Source organism: Rhinoraja longicauda, chromosome 1 (assembly GCF_053455715.1).
Source record: "Rhinoraja longicauda isolate Sanriku21f chromosome 1, sRhiLon1.1, whole genome shotgun sequence".
Classification (NCBI taxonomy): domain Eukaryota; kingdom Metazoa; phylum Chordata; class Chondrichthyes; order Rajiformes; family Arhynchobatidae; genus Rhinoraja; species Rhinoraja longicauda.
In genome coordinates, this window is record NC_135953.1 from 25,495,097 (window position 1) to 25,515,749 (window position 20,653).

The 20,653-nt window shown below is 43.1% G+C and overlaps 1 protein-coding gene across 1 annotated transcript in view; it reads left to right on the plus strand.

The window, feature by feature from the left end:
* The window catches only part of dcc (DCC netrin 1 receptor), a 1,038,091-nt gene that overhangs the window by 703,681 nt on the left and 313,757 nt on the right, over positions 1-20,653 (plus strand). The window contains exon 7 of the mRNA XM_078421445.1: positions 882-1,002. Coding sequence (XP_078277571.1) covers positions 882-1,002 — 121 coding nt within the window. The remainder of the gene's footprint in view (positions 1-881; positions 1,003-20,653) is intronic.

A 20,653-nucleotide genomic window follows, 5' to 3' on the forward strand; every position in this document is an offset into this window, starting at 1 on the left:
AAAAACTTATGAACTTATGAACTTCATCAGGTTTTAGAGCTCCTTATGTCTCACCTTCCCCCATCTTATGGGGGAGGCTCAGATGAGATACTTTGGCTTGGCCACCACTTAAATAGAACTTAAAGTGCAGGCTTTCCCCCTACGATCTCTCTTTTCCTGTTATACCAAATTGCTATTGCCTCCAAAAACGTATTAATCCATTTAGAGCATGCGTCTGACTGATCTGTAGGCTTTTACATCTGTAAAATGTATCGGTTGGCTGCCTCACGGCTTTTACACCATGGGCAGCACTGTGGCTCAGCAGTAGCGTTGTTGCCTTACAGCGCCAGAGAACCATGTTCGATCCTGACCACAGGTGCTGTCTGTAGGGAGTTTGTACATTCTCCCCGTGAACTACATAGGTTTTCTCCGGGTGCTCCGGTTTCCTCCCACACCCTGAAGCGATACAGGTTTGTAGGCTAATTGGCTTTGGTATAATTGTAAATTGCCTCTCGTGCGTGCAGGATAGTGTTAGTGTGCGGGGATCGCTGGTCGGTGCAGACTAAGTGGGCCAAAGGGCCTGTTTCCTCGCTATATCTCAAAATTAAGCTAAATATCTCCCAGTTTATGGGCTTGATATTCGTCAGAGCCATTGTACACTATCAGGAGGCTCAGGAATCACCAGGATTTGATCCTCTGGCTAATGGAGACGTGTCCGAGGAGCCCTCTCTGGCTGTGTCGCTCGCTGAGTAGTTTGCCACGCAATTAAAATCATCGATGAGGGACCTGACATATCAACCATCACGTTCAACCTCATTCCAAAAAGAAGGTTCTGCATTGTGACCTTTGTGGTTAAAAGTGAAACAATTTAATATTTACGCTCCTTGTGCTCCTTGTTTTAGAGTGGCAGTAACCTGCGTGTGCTGGGTTTGGTGAAGTCAGACGAGGGCTTTTACCAGTGTGTCGCGGAGAATGATGCAGGCAATGTGCAGACAAGTGGACAGCTTATCATTCCTGAACCTGGTAAGGCAACACAATCAGTAAATTGCACCTATTTGTGATTTCTATTATTTTTCTGTGTCCCTTTCTTTTTAGCGGCATGGTAATTGTTTGAAAAGAAAGACCAGTTGTCACTGTTGTTCTTCTAGCATAGTATTCTGCATTATTGTGAAGAGTATAATATATAAGGATGTTTTTAAGGTGTTTATAATATATAAGGTGTTTTTTTAAATTCACTGAATTCAGATGAGCCGTGGGACTACGAAGGAGGATTCCTACTTTTTAGAGCAGTTTGATTGTTGTGTTTTGATTGTTAACCTGATATTGTTTGGGGTACAAATAACAAGAATGTCCTTCCTCAAATTAGGACACTGTATATATGTATATTATATTTATTATATACTTTATAAAAAACCAAAAAAAAACTACTGGTCCATAAATTCCAACACACAGTGCATGTATTTCGCATACTGTAAGACTGAATGGTATTTCAACCTCAAGATTGATACTTTAATCTAAACATAATGCACAATGTCAAAATCAACGCCTGCTTCTGTGTGCATAACATCACAACATACAAGACCCTCATGACATGACAATGCAATCATAGCACAGCTTCCTATGCTTGAACTCACGAATGTAACACAGAGATGGGAAGAGGTAAGTTTGCTCAATCACAAGTTGGTAGAGCAGTCCTAACCTGGCCACTGAAGACAATGAGGCAACTCATTCTGATGGACAACATGATCATGTTCCAACTGAAGCTTCTTGTTTTCTTTGGTGAAGCTGAGTGCCGCCCCTCAACCGCTTTGATGCTTCCTCCAACTCCAGTATCATAAGGTTAGGACACCATTCAGAGAAATAGAATGTCTGCTTTTGTGCCTGCCTTGTCAGTCTGGGTTAGATCAGCAGGTTCAGCCTCCTACTTACAGAAACATAGAAACATAGAAAATAGGTGCAGGAGTCGGCCATTCGGCCATTCGGCCCTTCGAGCCTGCACCGCCATTCAATATGATCATGGCTGATCATCCAACAGTTGCTGTTCAGTTTAGTTCAGAGATACAGCACAGAAACAGGCCCTTCTGCCCACCGAATCCGCACCGACCAGCGATCCCCACACATTAACGCTATCCAACGCACACCAGGGACAATTTACACATACACCAAGCCAATTAACCTACATACCTGTACATCTTTGGGTTGTGGGAGGAAACTGAAGATCTCGGAGAAAACCCACGCGGTCAAGGGGAGAACGTACAAACTCCGTACAGACAGCACCCGTAGTCGGGATCAAACCCGGGTCTCCGGCACTGCATGCGCTGTAAGACAGCAACTCTGCTGCAGCACCACCGTGCCGTGGCAATTGAGAATTGTTGCTTTAAGAGCACTCACACTGAAGGGACTCACCCAGCCACATCTCACTCAATACTTCACACTTGCTTTCCAAATTAGTCACCAGTTCACTAGTTCAAGTTCTCCTACTCTAACTCACTCTATTCTATGATATGTCTTATTCTTTATCTTTCTTTTCAACAAGCATTGAAAGGCTTATCTAACTTAAGTTTAGTATTATTAATTTAAGTGTGGAAAATAGTGAATGTTGCAAAATCCCCTGTGCTGAACTCAAATGAATGAATTTTAATGAAGCTCTGTGGACTATTTTAAAAAAACCGCCTTATAACTATTCCTTGACTTACTTCCTTTCCAACTATTTTGGATCTTTGGGGACCTGTAGTATGTTTCTCCTGCTGGTTCTTTATTTTAGATTAGTTTAGTTTAGAAATACAGCGTAGAAACAGGCCCTTCAGTCCACTGAGTCCCTGTCAACCAATGATCACCCATACACTAGTTCTGTCCTACACACTAGGGACAATTTACAGAAATCAACCTGCACGCCTTTGGAATGTGGGAGGAAACCAGAGCACCCGGAGAAAACCCATGCCATCACAGGAAGAACATGCAAACTCCATTCAGACAGCACCATTGGTCAGGATTGTACCCGTGTCTCTGTCGCTGTAAAGCAGTAACTCTACCGCTGCGCCACCATGCCAACCTGAAATCCTCAAAATCACAGAAAAAGGTAGTTTGAAATTGGTGGAGGAAAAAAAAATCGCAATTCTCATATTATAGACATTTTCTTGGAGAGTCTTCGCATTTTCCAATGACTAACCTCTTAAGGTTTTGAATCCTGTGACCAAAGATATAGTCTACATCACATGCAGCAGTTTGATAATGTAACTTCCAAGAATGTGAAAACGGAGGTAAAATCCCTGGAACCACAATGACACACGATGGACCATTTTAGTCGTCAACATTGGGCTTGAAATTTTCTGCTGCTACTCCCATTCTGTCAGTAATTATGGTGGAGAAAGACTGTTGACCTTTTGTGGGCAGGTTTTCCTTTCTACATCTCTACCCAATATCACAGCAATGGTGAGGGATCAAATGAAAGATACAGATGTCTTTGCATTTTCAGGACCAGAAGAATATTGAGTGTATTATAACATTACGCTATCTGTATTCCACCAGTAGAGGGAGAAAGAAAATGTCTTTCATAACTCATTGGATATTGTGAATGTTTAGGCATGCAGTATACATGAGGTCTTTTGTATGACACCATGATCCTAGCTGACAGCCATTTCTCAGTGAAACCTGGAGTAAGAAACATGCAGATTGACAATATTGTGCACCCTCTCTATGGGGAAATGAAAATTGTGTTATAAGGGGATGCAATTGTGTTTTTTGGAGATATAAAGAAAACAATGTGCATTGCAATTTAGATAATACTAAGCCAGGAAAGAACTAATTAATAATTATGCCTTCTTTGCAATAAAGTATGTCATAGAGATATACCTTATATTAATTCAGAAATCCATCCAGAAAAGAATTGTCCGTAAGGAAATAGTTAAGGATCAGTAATCAGGCAGCATGAAATTAGTTAAGAGTTTGTGGATTATAATGACAACTGAGAGTTGCAGGATTTGAATAAAATACAAAACATCTTGTGTGTGAGTGAAATTTCCAATCCCAGAACAGTTTTTGGTCAGTGTAGACATGAGCCAAAAAGCTTCTTTCTTTCTTTGTTGATAGTTTTTATGAATATGAAGATCCACAGTATCACACTTTTCAAGATGTTATGTAGGAGATTTTGTCGGTTCAGTATGTTGAATTCCACGGTGGTCTTCATGCCACTTAAAATTTGAAGTATTCCTCTCCTTTAAGCGGTTCAATGATAATATGATCCAGGGATCAACACTGAGAGCATTATTGTACATCTTCAAGATTAAAACGTTAGATGTTGTCATAATTGGTCTCTATTTCACCCAGATAATTGATTGGAAATCTAAGCTTGCCGATGCTTTGTTTCTTTCTTGCTCGAAAAGAACAAAATTGACTATCACTCTCAATTTAAGCTAACCTCCTCAAGTACCAGTTAAACTAGACCACATTTAAAAATTAACATTGGTATGATAGTAATGTCAGCCAGGGAAGCCAGAGGAAGAGGAGAGAAAAACAGAGTTCAGTACTATCCTCCTTAAGTTTGCGTGATGTAACACCCAATCTATCAATCCCATGTGTCTACTTTGGCAACCCCTTCACTGCACAAACAGAATTTAATGACATTTGGACCCATAGTTTTCGGAAGGAGTTTGCCACAGATAACAGTCTGAAATGTTTTGAGATTAAAAATAATAATTCTCCCCTTGAATATGTAATTAGCACTTCATCGCCATTCCAGCAAGCCTGATATCAGGCTGGAGTTTACTAGTGTGAACAAATTAATGCTCCATGCTGCCAGGGATTTAACCCCTTCTAGATTGTATCCACCATTATAACAGTGGTTACCTTTATTTATATAACACCATTCATACTATGAAACACACGAGGTACTTTCTCAGGAATGTTATCGATTACAATTTATTGTTTTTCAGGAGGGAGGCTTGGTCAAAGAATTAGGATTTTTAGGAGTCTCTTAAAGGAGGGGTTGTTTGGTGAGGTAGACAACTCTCTGCCAAGGTCAACTGAAATCACAGCTACAAATTCTGAATCAATTAAAACTGAGAAGGTAGGATAGGTCAGAATAACACCAAGTACAGTCTGACAAATGTTCCAGACTTGAAACGTCGCCTATCCATTCGCTCCACAGATGCTGTCTGACCAGCTGAGTTATTCCAGCACCTTGTGTTTTACAGAGACCTCAGTGGATTGGGGCAGGAGAAGTTTTCAGGTATATTAGAGGTGAAACTGTGGAGGGAATGAAAGACAACATTGACACTTTCAAAGTGTTGCCCAGAAGTCAACATGGCGTAGAAAGCACAAGGGTGATAAACTGATGGTGTGAGTTTGCATTAGAATTTGGGTACACAGCTTTATGTTGGTATGAATTGATTAGCTAGGTGTGATTGCAGCACGATCAGATTCACTTTAAAATGGTGTTAGCGGATTTAAGTGGCCTTGACACCATATTCAACATGGGTATAATGCCCCCTGATTTGGCTGGTAATAATACTGTGCCAACAGGGTGTCTGGTATTGAAAATGTACCTCCTAATTAAACTGACAATAATAATAGATTGGAAGGATCTTGTTATCGTATATGCGTTATCATTTTTATTGTCTGGTATTGTTAGTATATTACTTCTATTGTTAGTATCTCAAAACTAAACTAAACTAAACTAAACTAAAAGCAAGCTGTGAGAATATCAGTGGATTAGGCCAGGGTTACGGTACTCTAATTAGATAGGTTATTGGACAAGCAACCCGAGTTCCAGAGAAATTAGTCCAGATACTTCCATGTGAGCTGGGGATTGTAAATTCAAATCTATATACTAAAACTCTTGTTTGTTTGTTTGTTTGTTCCTGAACTACAGCTAAAACGGTACACAATAGCGCGACAATTTTAGGCCCACCTTACTCACCGTCATCCCTTTGGTGCTAATGGAAGAAGTTTCATTGAAATTGGTGTTATATTTTTTAAGTTATTCACATTTTAAAGTTTAAATCTATCTCCTTGGGAGGGAGGAGGGAGGGAGGGAGGGAGGGAGGGAGGGAGGGAGGGAGAGGGTGAAGGGAGGGGGGAGGAGGGAGGTTAAGGGTGGTTGAGGGGGATGGAATGGGGGGGAGAGGTAGGGGAGGGGGAGGGGAGGGAGCAAGGAGAGGGGGAGGGTGGGAGTGGGGAGGGGAGGTGGGAGGCAGGAGGGGAGAGCGGAGGGGGGAGTGGGGGAGGAGAGGGTATTGCACCAATGCAGGAGAGGTTTGGGCCCAATGGGTCCACTTGGTTGAGTAATTATATAAATGTGGAGCTGATGCTTCGCAGTGCCAGAGACACAGGTTTGATCCTGACCTTGGGTGCTGCCTTCATGGAGTTCGCACTTTCTCCCTGTGACCCAGTGGGTCACCCTCTGAGTGGCGCGCTTTCATCCCACATCCCAAGGGTGTGCAGGTTTATCGGTTAGTTGACTTCTGTAAATCACCTCTCATGTGCAGGGGAGCGGATGACTAAGTAGGATTATGTAAAACTAGTGTGAACGGGTGATCACCAGAGGGAGTGAGCCAACTTAGTGACCATAACATGTTTCCATGTTATATATAAGGAATTAAAATCTTAGAGTCATTGGGTCATACAGCAGGGAATCAGACTAGTGTTGGTCTTCGGCCCAACTTGCCCATGCTGACCAACACTAGTCCCACCTTCCTGCAGTTGGCCCATATCCACCTCAATTTATCCAATCCATGTACCTGTCCAAATGTTTTATAAACGTTGTGATAGTATCTGCCTCAACTACCTCCTCTGGCAGCTCGTTTCATATACCCACCATCCTTTGTGTAAGAAAAGTTGCCCCTCAGATTCCTATTAAATCTTTCCCCCCCGTACCTTAAATTTATGTCCTCTGGTTCTCGATTCCCCTACTCTGGGAAAATGACACTAGGCATTTACCCAATCCATTCTCTTTATTAATTCCTGATTAATTAGGTTAAATTAAAATTTCAGTAATGACAACCATTGGATTTCTTTTAACATCAACAGGTTCCTTCAGAAGTGGAAATCTGCTATCTTTAATTTGTCTGGCATCCTGTGCCTCACCTGGACCCGCACCCATTTCTACACTCCCCCCAGCCTCCCCCACCCCTCTCCACTTATATTCCTTCCTCTGGCCACACAATTCATACCAATTCATCCATTTCTATCCTTGCCTATCTTATTTTGTCTTTTCATCTCTGGCCTTTGTCCAACCATCTGCCTATTAAGCCCCCTGCCCCCCCCCCCCCCCCTCACTGCATCCACCTATCACTCGCCAGGCTTCCCATGCTCCTCTTCTCCTCCATCTTTTTCCAACCTCCCCCCACTCCACCACAATCAGCCTGAAGAAGAATCCCAACCCGAAACATTACCTATCCATATTCTCCAGAGATGCTGCCTGACCCATTGAGTTACTGCAGCACTCAGTCCTTTTTTGTAAACTAGCATCTGCAGTTCATTGTACCCAATGATGTGATTGATCCTTATTTATTATTTATCCTGGATAGGTAATTATCCCATGATTAAAGCGACAAAAAAGGTCTGTTGAAAGGATAGACAAGTTAACAGTTTGATTGTGGAACCATTTTTTGTCAAAGTAGAGAAAATGTCAGGTAGAGGTGAATGGCTAGGTTTTGGCTGCAAAAATATTTAATCAAATATACGATCCAAATCAATAACAAAGGACGGCATTAGGAAAGAGACAGCAGAAAATAGTCTAGTGAGGAAAAGAACATTTTCAAAGCCAGGATAACGAGAGTAAAAAATACATCTGGAGGAAAGAGACTAATTTACATCAGAACATAACAAGCAGAAACTGGAGTGAGCCATTTGGCCGATTGTTCTTGCTCTGCCATTTAATATAATTATGCCTGATCTTGTACCTCTTGGCAATTTTCCTGCAATAACTTCAAATCCCTTGATTCCCATAATATCTAATATATCGGCAGAAAGCAAGATCTGGATCTTAACCTTCAATTTAAATATATCTTCGACACAAATGAGGAATGCTTTTTTGATGTAGCAAGTGTTTAGGCTCCGAAACATATTGCCAGTGGAGTAATAAAGACAGATTCATTCAAAAACAAATTGGGTAAGTGAGCGCAACCTAGAGGAACATTCTGCCTGAGTAGTCCATAGCCCAGCAGCGTGAAAACTGAATTCTCCAATGTGTGGTGACCTTCTCCCTCTCTGTCCCTTTCTTTTTCCTTCTGTTCTACTCGTCTTCTCACATTCACACCCTTCTTTTTTTTACCCCCCCCTTCTCACAGCCCTGAACAATCCATTTTCCTTTCCTTTCCCCACGTCACCCATCTGTCCATCATTGGTTTCCCGCAGCACCCCTCTCTTCCCCCACTGTTCCCTTCTGCCCTCCCCCCACCCCCCTTAGTTGGTTCCACGCATCACCTTTTGTATCAGATTCCATCATCTACAGCCCTTTGTTGCCTTCACCTATCACCTTCTGGCCTCTGTCATGATCTCCACCATTCCCTCCCCATCCTTCTGTATTTTCCAATCAAGTTATCCTCACCTGGCTCAATGTATCACCTGCCGAATCTTGCCCCACGCCTCGTCCTCTTCACCTCTTTATGCTGGCAAACCCTCTATTATTACCTCAATCCAGATGAAGGGGCTCGCCCGAAATGTCGACTGTCCATTTCCCTCCACAGATGCTGCTCAACCTACTGAGTTCCTCCAGCAGACTGTTTTGTTGGGAAAGTACTTCAGAGAACTATTTGCAGAGCCTCAGGATTGTGGATGAAATGCATATGTTTTGCATAGAACCAGCACAGGGCGGCACGGTGGCGCAGCGGTAGAGTTGCTGTCTTGCAGCGCTTGCAGCGCCGGAGACCCGTGTTTGATCCTGACCATGGGTGCCGTCTGTATTGAGTTTGGACGTTCTCCCTGTGACCGCGCGGATTTTCTCCGAGATCTTCGGTTTCCTCCCACACTTCAAAAACGTACAGGTTTGTAGGTAAATTGGCATGGGTTTGTACACTTGGTATAAATGTAAATTGTCCCTAATGTGTGTAGGCTTGTGTTAATGTGCGGGGATTTCTAGTCGGTGCGGACGGGTTCGGCCAAAGGACCTGTTTCCGCGCTGTATCTCTAAACTAAACTAAAAACTAAACATGAAAGGCTGAATGTACTATTTCTGTACTGTCATCTCTTTGTGACCTCGTGATTCTGCTATCCATTGGTGGTGGTGGCATAGCCTGACTGGCAATAATTGGCCGTAATATGTTCTATCACCAGATCTGACTGTCAGTGGTAATGTACAACTTGATTTAACTATTTGTAATGGTGTATCATTCAACATGACTGGTGGTGATATGACTGCCCTTGATTTACCTCAACAAATTAGTTAAAGTACTGTGTTATTTGATTTGGGTGACAGTGATGCGGTAATGCTTGATTTAATTGTTATAGGTTTCGGACCATTGGCCTTAATTGAGATAGATACTGTACCAACTGATTTTTTTTCTGATTGTGGTTTTATTGACACAAAATGCTGAAGTTACTCAACGTACCAGGCAGCATCGCTGCAGAAAACGGTTGCGAAAATTCCAGTTACTCCAGCTTTTTGTGTCTAAAATTCTATGAATCTAACCCATCAGACTTGACTTGCAATAGTAGACACTAAATGCTAAAGTAATTCAAGATTCTTGATTTGTACGGGTGTCAGGGGTTATGGGGAGAAGGCAGGAGAATGGGGTTAGGAGGGAGAGATAGATCAGCCATGATTGAATGGCGGAGTAGACTTGATGGACCAAATGGTCTAATTCTGCTCCTTTCACTTATGACCTTATAAATGTGAAGACAGAGGAAGGGATGTAGGTGGAAGGGAATGGTGAAGGTTGGAGGGGAGAGGGATGGTAGGAAAAATGGGTGCACACGGCATGGTGGTGCAGCGGTAGGGCTACTTCTGTACTGTGCCAGGGACCCGGGTTCGATCCTGACTATGGGTGCTTATCTGTACGGAGTTTGTACGTTCTCCCTGTGGGGTTTCTCTGAGAGTTTCGATTTCCTCCCACACTCGAAAGACGTACAGGTTTATAGGTTAATTGGCTTGGTGTAAATGCAAAATTGTCCTGAGTGTGTGTAGAGTAGTGTTAATGTGTGGGGATTGCTGGTCATTGCGGACTCGGTGGACCGAAGGTCGAGTTTCCGCGCTATACCTCTAAACTAAACTAAACATCCAGTTGGGGCACAGAGAAGAGAGTGGGCTCTTGGCAGCAACTCATGTACAACCCTTCGATCAGGAGGAAGTCACTACCCAGTGCTGGACTGGGCAGTGTTCACTACTTTTTGTAGGAAATGTTGAAACAACACCTCATTTTTGCGGTATCAGAGGGATCGGAAAAGGGGTGGAAAGAAGGCATGAAAGTAGCTTTCTTATTGAAACAGATTTTCGGAGCAGGTAAACCTCGAGCTCTCTGGCAGATTATGTGAAAGAACGTGGAACAGATGGTGATGAATTTGGCCATAAAGATGTATAAGCAGAAGCTACTGACCCTGGTGGGAGGAACATGGCTCCTGCTGTCTGACTTCTTTGCATAAATGGTAGCCATCCATTCTAAACACAGCATGTATTCCACATTGCACAGCTGTTCAGGCTGTCACTGCCTATTGCGTGAGGCCAGGCATTCTCTGTGGAAACCTTGGTAATTTACACCTCACATGAATAAGGAGCAATCAGATCAGATAGGCTGTGGATGAGAAAGTTTAATACTGTTACCACTTAAAAACACTTTTGCTTAAACAACGGCTGCAATGTCTAGAAATACACAGTTCAGTTGGATTCAGTAGTTGGCTTGGATCCACAAGTCAGATTTACTTTTCCTTTGAATAATGATTCTGATACAGAATGTAGAGTGTTATCCATTATCTCAGACTGTTACCTGCTTTCTGATAAGATTAAACAGAGTGAAGTTCAGCGCTTTATCTATATTGCGCTGAGCAACTTCCAACAATAGCAGGTTGTCAGGTTGTCCTGGCTGCCAGCTCTTTCTGGAATGTTCTCCACTTATCACACAGATTTCACAGCACAAACAGTGTAACGCTGGCTCATTAACATCAATTGCTGGGCTGCTGTGAAGGTTTTAGAAACAGCAAGTTAATTATCTGAACCATTTCAAAGTAGCTTAAACTTGTAGGAACTTTTATTGTAGGGAGGAAAAAAACCAGTGAATTAATTCCAGTGACTTTTGGTGATCATTTTGCTTTTGAGCTGCCATCTGTAAAGCACGGGAGGAGGGGAGCACAAATAGCACAAATAGCCCCAAAAATACATTGCCATAAAATTGACGGCTGCATAGTTTACGTTCACAAGTTATAGGAGTAAAATCAGGACCTTGCTTTACTGCAGCACCACACAAGGTTTTTTATTGATTTAATGAACTGTGAGCAAACTGACCTTTACTTTGGAAGTCCCCACCCATGAAGGACATTGAGGCTCCTCTGCAGTAAATTCAGAAAGAGAAGTTTGCGGCTTCGGGCGAGAGCGTCGGAAGGGGAGCGGCCTTCTTGTAATGTTATGTCTAGTTATTGATGATGAAGGTGACATCGTCCCCACAGCCATCGGGAGATTAAACACTACAACCTCCAATAAGCTCTGAACTGCATAGACATTTATTGTTTGTTTGTTTTCATCAGATCATAAGAGATAGGAGTAGAATTGGGCCATTCGGCCCATCAAGTCTACTCTGCCATTCATTCATGGCTGATCTATCTCTCCATCCTAACCCCATTCTCCTGGCTTCTCCTCATAACCTCTGACACCCGTACTAATCAAGCATTTTTTTATGTGTACGTATGTGTGCGTGTGTATACACTTATATATATATATATATATATATATATATACACACACACATACCATGGGTTTCACAGCAGCCTTATCTGCCAGGTTCCTGGACAGAGTCGAGGGACGAGGTATCATGACAGGTGTTGCATCTTGTGCAGTTGCAGGGGAAAGTACATGGGGAGGGGGTGGTTTGGGTGGGAAGGGATGAGTTAACAGTCTCTGCAGATAGTCTCTTGCAGGATGAGCCTGGCATTAGTTCAAGGCAGAGTGCGGATTCACTGCAAGGTTTCCCAATAGATTAATAAAGTCCCTTTCCCGTTCTTTGTGCAACACTCCCCTCGCCCACCATGGTAAACATGCTCCTTTCCCCTCCTTTGTACGTGCATCAGTGGGAGTTGGCATGGTGGCGCAGTGGTAGAGTTGCTGCCTTTTAGCGCTGGAGACCCAGATTCAGCACTGAAAACTGTATGGCGTTTGAACATTCTCCACGTGACCACGTAGGTTCTCCCCGGGTGCTCCGGTTTCCTCCAACATTCCAAAAATGTACAGGTTTGGAGGTTAATTGGCTGTGGTAAAAATTGTAAATTGTCCCCAGTGGGTCGTGTGCTATGTACGGTGATTGTGGTCGGCGTGGACTCGGTGGGCCAAGGGACCTGTTTCCTCGCTGCATCTCTATACTGAACTGAACTAAACTCATTTCCCATCCTGGAAAGGGTGGAAATCTGGTCATGGTGCATTTCCCTTGTGCCCTCTGCCCTCTTCTTTCTATATGCACATAGGTTCAGAGGACATAGGTTCAAGGTGAAGGGGAAAAAATGTAATAGGAATCCGAGGGGTAACTTTTTCACACTGAGGGTGGTGGGTGTATGGAACAAGCTGCTTGAGGAGGTAGTTGAGGCTGGGACTAAACCATCGTTTAAGAACCAGTTGGACAGGTACATGGATAGGACAGATTTGGAGGGTTATGGACCAAGTGCAGGCAAGTGGGACTAGTGTAGCTGGGACATTGTTGGCCGGTGTGGGCGAGTTGGGCCGAAGGGCCTGTTTCCACACTGTATCACTCTATGACTATGACTCTATGACTCTCTCTATGTACCTGGAGCAAATCCACATGATCACACTGGGAACTCTGTACAGACAGCACCTATGGTCAGGGTCTCTGGCGCTGTAAACCAACAACTCTACCGCTGCGCCAGCATGCCGCCCAGTTCAAAATCTCAGGATTAGCCCAATGGATAAATGTCTACACTCGTGCAGGGAGCTTCTGTGAGCTGTTGGGTGAGATTGTTGGTGTACGAATTTGGCTACGTTACCCTGGTAATTGGACGGGGTAAGTTAGTCAACCAGCATTATCCTGCGGTTGCCCCTACCACCAAAACCAGCCACTGCATTTAGAAACTCTGCCATCATGTTGACAGTTCAAGCTCAATACTTGCGTCAATACTTGCCACAAGGAATACACAGATCCTCAGGGATCCAGTATTGGTGAGGACAGATAGGACAAAACTCAATCAGACAATCATCCCCCTTTTCTGGTCTTTCACTTTACCAATCTGCTGGAAACTTGGACAAGAAATTTCAGGGCCATGCTATAGACTTCAAGCTTTAATTACTGTGGAAATTAGCGAGGAGATCAAAAAGAAACCAATGGGATTAATGTGACTTTACTGCAATTTCGAGCTTACACAGATACAATTAGGCCAATGCCAAAAAATGATGGCGGATATGCGGTCAAATCAAAAATGTGGTTCTAAATAAACCGGAATGATGAGTTTTTAATTCAATTCTAATATTATTTTTAAGAAGCAGGAAGAATTCAATTTGACCTCAAGTAAAGCCCACTTTACGAAATCAATGTGACGTTTTTGGTGATGGATTAAAAGTACTATTAGCAAATGTGCAGATGATACAAAGCTGTGTGGCAGTGTGAACTGTGAGGAAGATGCTATGAGGGTGCAGGGTGACTTGGACAGGTTGTGTGAGTGGGCGGATGTGTGGCAGATGCAGTTTAATGTGGATAAGTGTGAGGTTATCCACTTTGGTGGTAAGAATAGGAAGGCAGATTATTATCTGAATGGTGTCAAGTTAGGAAAAGGGGACGTACAACGAGATCTGGGTGTCCTAGTTCATCAGTCACTGAAAGGAAGCATGCAGGTACAGCAGGCAGTGAAGAAAGCCAATGGAATGTTGGCCTTCATAACAAGAGGAGTTGAGTATAGGAGCAAAGAGATCCTTCTGCAGTTGTACAGGGCCCGAGTGAGACCGCACCTGGAGTACTGTATGCACTTTTGGTCTCCAAATTTGAGGAAGGATATTCTTGCTATTGAGGGCGTGCAGCGTAGGTTTACTAGGTTAATTCCTGGAATGGCGGGACTGTCGTATGTTGAAAGACTGGAGCGACTAGGCTTGTATACACTGGAATTTAGAAGGATGAGAGGGGATCTTATTGAAACATATAAGATTATTAAGGGGTTGGACACGTTAGAGGCAGGAAACATGTTCCCAATGTTGGGGGAGTCCAGAACCCGGGGCCACAGTTTAAGAATAAGGGGTAGGCCATTTAGAACGAAGATGAGGAAAAACAGAGAGTTGTGAATCTGTGGAATTCTCTGGGTCAGAAGGTAGGGAGTCCAATTCTCTGAATGCATTCAAGAGAGAGCTAGATAGAGCTCTTAAGGATAGCGGAGTCAGGGGGTATGGGGAGAAGGCAGGAACGGGGTACTGATTGAGGATGATCAGCCATGATCACATTGAATGGTGGTGCTGGCTCGAAGGGCCGAATGGCCTACTCCTGCACCTATTGTCTATTGTATACATTTTATGAATCTCCAATGATACTGAATTCTATTCATCGGTTAAATAATAAGTATAGGTTTGTGAGGTCGAAATGTTTAATAGACAACAGATATGATGCACAGATAAAAGCAATTCACTTTAATTACATGCTATGGAGACAATCTAAATACTTATGAGGCATGCACTTGATTAATTGTAATAAAATCGCTGAGATACAAATAATGATTGTCGTAACAGTAACACAAGACAAGACGGGGTTGTGAAAGGGTCATTCGGTTCACTGGAGTGCATCTCTCCAGTACATTAACTCTGCTTTCATGGAATCTAATTATATTTTGAATAACCCAAATGTTTTTGCCTCATTTGGCCCATAATTCATAGATGAATCATTCATTTTCTCAAAAAGCTTTTTTTTTAAAGAGTGAGTCCAATCGCTCTTTAAGTTGTTTGGGTTCGCTTTGGAGTTGGATAATTGCAATGGAATAGTGGAAAGATTTTCAGAAACTGCTGTGATGGGTCCCCCAATCCACAATTTGCTGCCTCCCAGGATTTTTCACATATCCCGACACTATCACACAACATGGCCAGGATATGAATAGATGTGTTAGAAAGCAAATTAATACTTGTATTCTATTGGGGAAATCAAATGTATAATCTAAGGCAACATCAGGTTCAGTACCAAACCTCGCAGCCTCATGGTATTGTGGTGTCTCTCCATATATAGGTTATAACATTGGCTTATTTTACTTGTGCAGAAATTTCAGGAAAAAATCTACAATTATTTTGGCTTGGGATTTTTCACACTCCCTTGAGTTCCAACTTATTTGCCTGTTGGGATTTTTCATACTCCCTTGGGTACCAACTTATTTGCCTGTTTAGTCTAAGCTTCTCTAAGGTACTGACAAGATTTCATCTTAGCCCATATCAAAATTGCTAAAAGAGAACGTTCACAAAAACACAATAACATTATGACCTCGCAAGCAATGCCCAGATTTAGTTTAGTTTAGTTTAGAGATACAGCACGGAAGCATGTCCTTCAGCCCACCAAATCCGTGCTGATCGGCACTTTTTAACACACTATGGATAATAATTTATTTTACATTTACCGTTGCCAATTTACCTACATACCTGTACGTCTTTGAAGTGTGGGAGGAAACCGAATATCTCGGAGAAAACCCACGCGGTCACGGGGAGAACCTACAAACATCGTACAGACAGCACCCGCAGTCGGGATCTACCGCTGCACCACTGTGCCGACCATGCTAGGTCTTGAAAATAAACGTGGACAATAGTTATGGCTCTCATCTTTCAACTTTCTGCTGAATTAGTACTTGGTTAGTGGGCAACAACTGTGAAGTGCCACAAGATACATTTTAGCACGCAGTGTGTCTGAAGAACGGTCTCAACCTGAAACATCTCCTATCTTTTGAGCAGGTTAACTGGCTTCCGTAAATTGTGTAGGTTAGAACTAGTGTCAGAACGGACTCGATGGGCCAAAGGGCCTATTTCCACGCTGAATCTCTAAACTAAACCAAACTAAAACTAAACTAAATTATCAGACTGCTGCTGTTTCATCAGAACTAGAGCATAAGAGCATAGTTCTGGCAAAGAGGAATGGGGGATGAAGGCAGAGAAGGGGAGTGAAGGGGTGAGACTGCATCTGGAGTAGTCAGACTGTTCAGTTATGGTCATTTTGCCATTGGAAGGGTATCTTTAAGCTGGAAAGATTGCAAGAAGATTCACAAGGATGTTGCCAGGACTCGAGGGCCTGAACTATAGGGAAAGGTTGAGCAGGCTCGGACTATATTCTTTGGAGGGCAGGAGCCTGTTGGATGATCTTATGGAGGTGTATAAAATCTTGAGGGGAATAGATAGGGCGAATCATAATGGTCAGGAGCATGAATACTGATTTCTGGGTAATATTTGCAGTGTTACATTCACATCTCCTCAGTTTGAAACAGCCCATACTTGTGTGCAGCAAGACCTGTGGGACATTCAGGCGCGGGTTAATAAATGTCAAGTAATGTCTCTGTTACTTGTCAATAAACTCCAAGACCTCTTTGAATGTCATTCCCATCACTGAATCTTCTCCATCAACATCCTGGAGGGTGCATCAGAAGCTTAAACTGTCATAAGGTCATAAGTGATAAGAGTAGAATTAGACCATTCGGCCCATCAAGTCTACTCTGCCATTCAATCATGGCTGATCTATCTCTCCATCCTAACTCCTGCCTTCTCCCTATAACCTCTGACACCTGTACTAGTCAAAAATCTATCTATCTCTGCCTTAAATTATCCACTGACTTTGGCCTCCACAGCATTCTGTGACAAAGAATTCCACTGATTCGCCACCCTCTGACTAAAGAAATTTCTCCTCATCTTACTAAAAGAGCATCCTCTAATTCTGAGGCTATGACCCTATAGACCTAGACTCTCCCACTAGTGGAAACATCCTCTCCATATCCACTTTATCCAAGCCTTTCACTGTTCTGTATGTTTCAATGAGGTCCCCCCACATTTTTCTAAACTCCACCGAGTACAGGCCCAGTGCCTGTCCCATCACATATTGTAGGCTGTGGAAGGCTCTTCTGCCTGCATGTAGACCGTTTTACTGTACTTGACAGTGAAGAAATATATTGTTTGTTAATCGTTGTTGTCCAGCACTTTGCTGTTTTATCTCCGAGAAGTTTTTGGCTGTCTCCTGTAATCAAATGAAATTAATCCCCTGTGGTAATTGGCTTGAGTCTTTCGTTCATGAATAAATGTTTAACAGCTTTTTACAAGATCAGCAGCAAGTTATTCACCTCTTGAAGCCGCAACGGCTCTTTTCCATCCTTCAGGCATATATCAGGAGTGGAACTGAATGCTTGAATGAGTGCAGTGCCAACAACACTCAAGAAGCTTAACACCATCCAAAGAACAAAGTAGTTTGATCGATTTGGACTACATCCACCACCTCAAACTTCCACTGATGCAGTATGACCACAGTAGGTGAAAGGCGTATTGCCGATACACCTCAAGGTCTCTTTAGAAACATAAAAAATAGGCGCAGGAGTAGGCCATTCGGCCCCTCGAGCCAGCAACGCCATTCAATATGATCACGGCTGATCATCCAAAATCAGTACCCCGTTCCTGCTTTTTCCTTATGTCCCTCCCCATATCCCTACCCATATCCCTACCCATATCCCTCTTTGACACTTCCTTGCCAAACTCACTACCTCACCTACAAAAGCAAGAACATCTCATGGATATATCATCCTGATTGGAAAAATGTTGCTATTCTTTAGCTGTTGGATTAAATTCTTGGAACTGACAGGACTATGGAAGTAGCTTTAACGAACAACTGAGGAAGTTCAAGTGTAAGAAAATAACTGCAGATGCTGGTACAAATCGAAGGTATTTATTTCACAAAATGCTGAAGTAACTCAGCAGGTCAGGCAGCATCTCAGGAGAGAAGGAATGGGTGACGTTTCAGGTCGAGAAGAAGGTCTCCAAATTATCCAAATTATTGATATAGATGACAAACAGCAATGGACCCAGCACCGAACCCTGAGGCACACCACTAGTCACAGGCCTCCAGTCCGAATAGCAACCATCCACCATCACCCTCTGCTTCCTTCCATGATGCCAATTTTCTATCCATTCAGCTAACTTGCCTTGAATCCCATTGGATAGAACCTTCCAGAGCAGCCTACCATGTGGAACCTTGTCAAAAGTCTTGCTGAAATCCATATATACAATGTCTACATCTCTGCCTTCATCGACCTTTTTGATCGCATTTTCAAAAAACTCAATCAGGTTCGTGAGACATGACACATCTTCAAAAAATCAATCAGGTTTGTGAGACACTCTAATCCTATCTTAACCATGTACCTCTGCAAATGTTTCTTAAATGGTGCGATAGTACCTGACACAACTCCCACCTCCGGCAGCTCATTCCATATACCTACCACCCTTTGCGTCAAAACGTTACCCCTCAGGTTCCGATTAAATCTCCCCCCCCCCCCCCTCACCTTAAACCTATGTCCTCTGGTTCTCGATTCCCTAAATTTGGGCAAGAGACTCTGCGTGTCTATCCGATCTATTCCTCTCATGATTTTGTGCACCTCTATAAGATCACCCCTCATCCTCCTACGCTCCAAGGTATAGAGTCCCAGCCTGCTCAACCTCTTCCTCCGGTTCGGACACTCGAGTCCTGGCAACATCCGCGTAAATCTTCTCCGCATCCTTTCCAACTTAACAACATCTTTCCTATAACATGGTGCCCAGAACTGAACACAATACTCTAAATGCGGGCTCACCAACAGTTCATTGTGACTTTATTAATGGTAGTTGGAGATCAGCACCAAATGCTGGCAATAATCATTCATTGCAGGCATAGATAACTCAAACAACCCAAAAGGATTGGTTTGAGTGCCAATTTTATTCCTCACGGCATTTTACTTTTAATAGTTTTAACAACTTTAAAAGACAAACAAAGGATGCGGTCTGGCTGGCTCTCTGCACAGGACCACTTAGACAATAAGAATACTTACATTAGGCTGTGGGTCATTGACTACAGCTTGGTGTTTAACGCCACCATCACCATCAAAATTATCATCAAATTCAAAGAACTGCGTCTCTTCTCGTCCCTACATAATCAGATCCTCGTTGACAGACTACAAATTTGCAGCAACACTTCCTCCTTCATAAGCATCAACACAGGAGCGGCTCAGCCCTGCGTGCTTAGTCATATGCTCTACTCTCTCTCTACCCATGGCTGTGCGGCTAATCTCAGCTCCAACACCGTCTTTGGATGGGGGGAGGGGGCTTGCTGCCACATGTGGCGGTAGGCAGCAGATAGGACTGTTCGGTGAATGTTTGTAACTTTGTTGGCGCTAAAACATGGCGACATTTGTGTGCTGCCTAGGAGCGGTCTGCTACATGATTTTATCGGGTTGTTTGCAAAGCAAAGCATTTCACTGTACCTAGGTACATGCGACAATGAAGTATCATTGAATGGATTTGCTGATAATATCACCGTTGCTGGAAAGATAACAGGCAGCGATGAGTCAGAGTACAGTCAGATTGTCTGTTTGAATGGTGCGAGAACAATAATCTTGCTCTCAACATTAGCAAGACCAAGGAGATAACTATTGACTTCAGGAGGGAAACACCAGGAATTCATGGACCAGTCTTCATCGATGGGGTGACTGATGGGACTGAAGGTTGATAAATCCCCATGGCCTGATGGTCTGCATCCCAGGGTACTTAAGGAAGTGGCTCTAGAAATCGTGGATACATTGGTGATAATTTTCCAATGTTCTATAGATTCAGGATCAGTTCCTGGTGGATTGGAGGGTAACTAATGTTATCCCACTTTTTAAGAAAGGAGGGAGAGAGAAAATAAGGGAATTGTAGACCAGTTAGCCTGACATCGGGAAGATGCTGGAGTCAATTATAAAAGACGAAATTGCGGAACATTTGGATATCAGTAACAGGAGCGTTCTGAGTCAGCATGGATTTATGAAGGGGAAATTATGCTTGACTAATCTTCTGGAATTTTTTGAGGATGTAACGAGGAAAATGGACAAGGGAGAGCCAGTGGATGTAGTGTACCTGGACTTTTAGAAAGCCTTTGATAAGGTCCCACATAGTAGATTAGTGGGTAAAATTAGAGCACATGGTATTGGGGGTACGGTAATATCATGGTTAGAAAATTGGTTGGCAGATAGGAAACAAAGAGTAGGGATTAATGGGTTCCTTTCAGAATGGCAGGCAGTGACTAGTGGGGTGCCACAAGGCTAGGTGCTGGGACCACAGCTATTTACAATATACATTGATAATTTAGATGAAGGGTTTAAAAGTAACATTAGCAAATTTGCAGATGACACAAAGCTGGGTGGCAGTGTGAACTGTGAGGAGAATGCTATGAGGATGCAGGGTGACTTGGACAGGTTGGGTGAGTGAGCAGATGCATAACAGATGCAGTTTAATGTGGATAAATGTGAGGTTATCCACTTTGGTGGTAAGAACAGGAAGGCAGATTATTATCTGAATGGTGTCAAGTTAGGA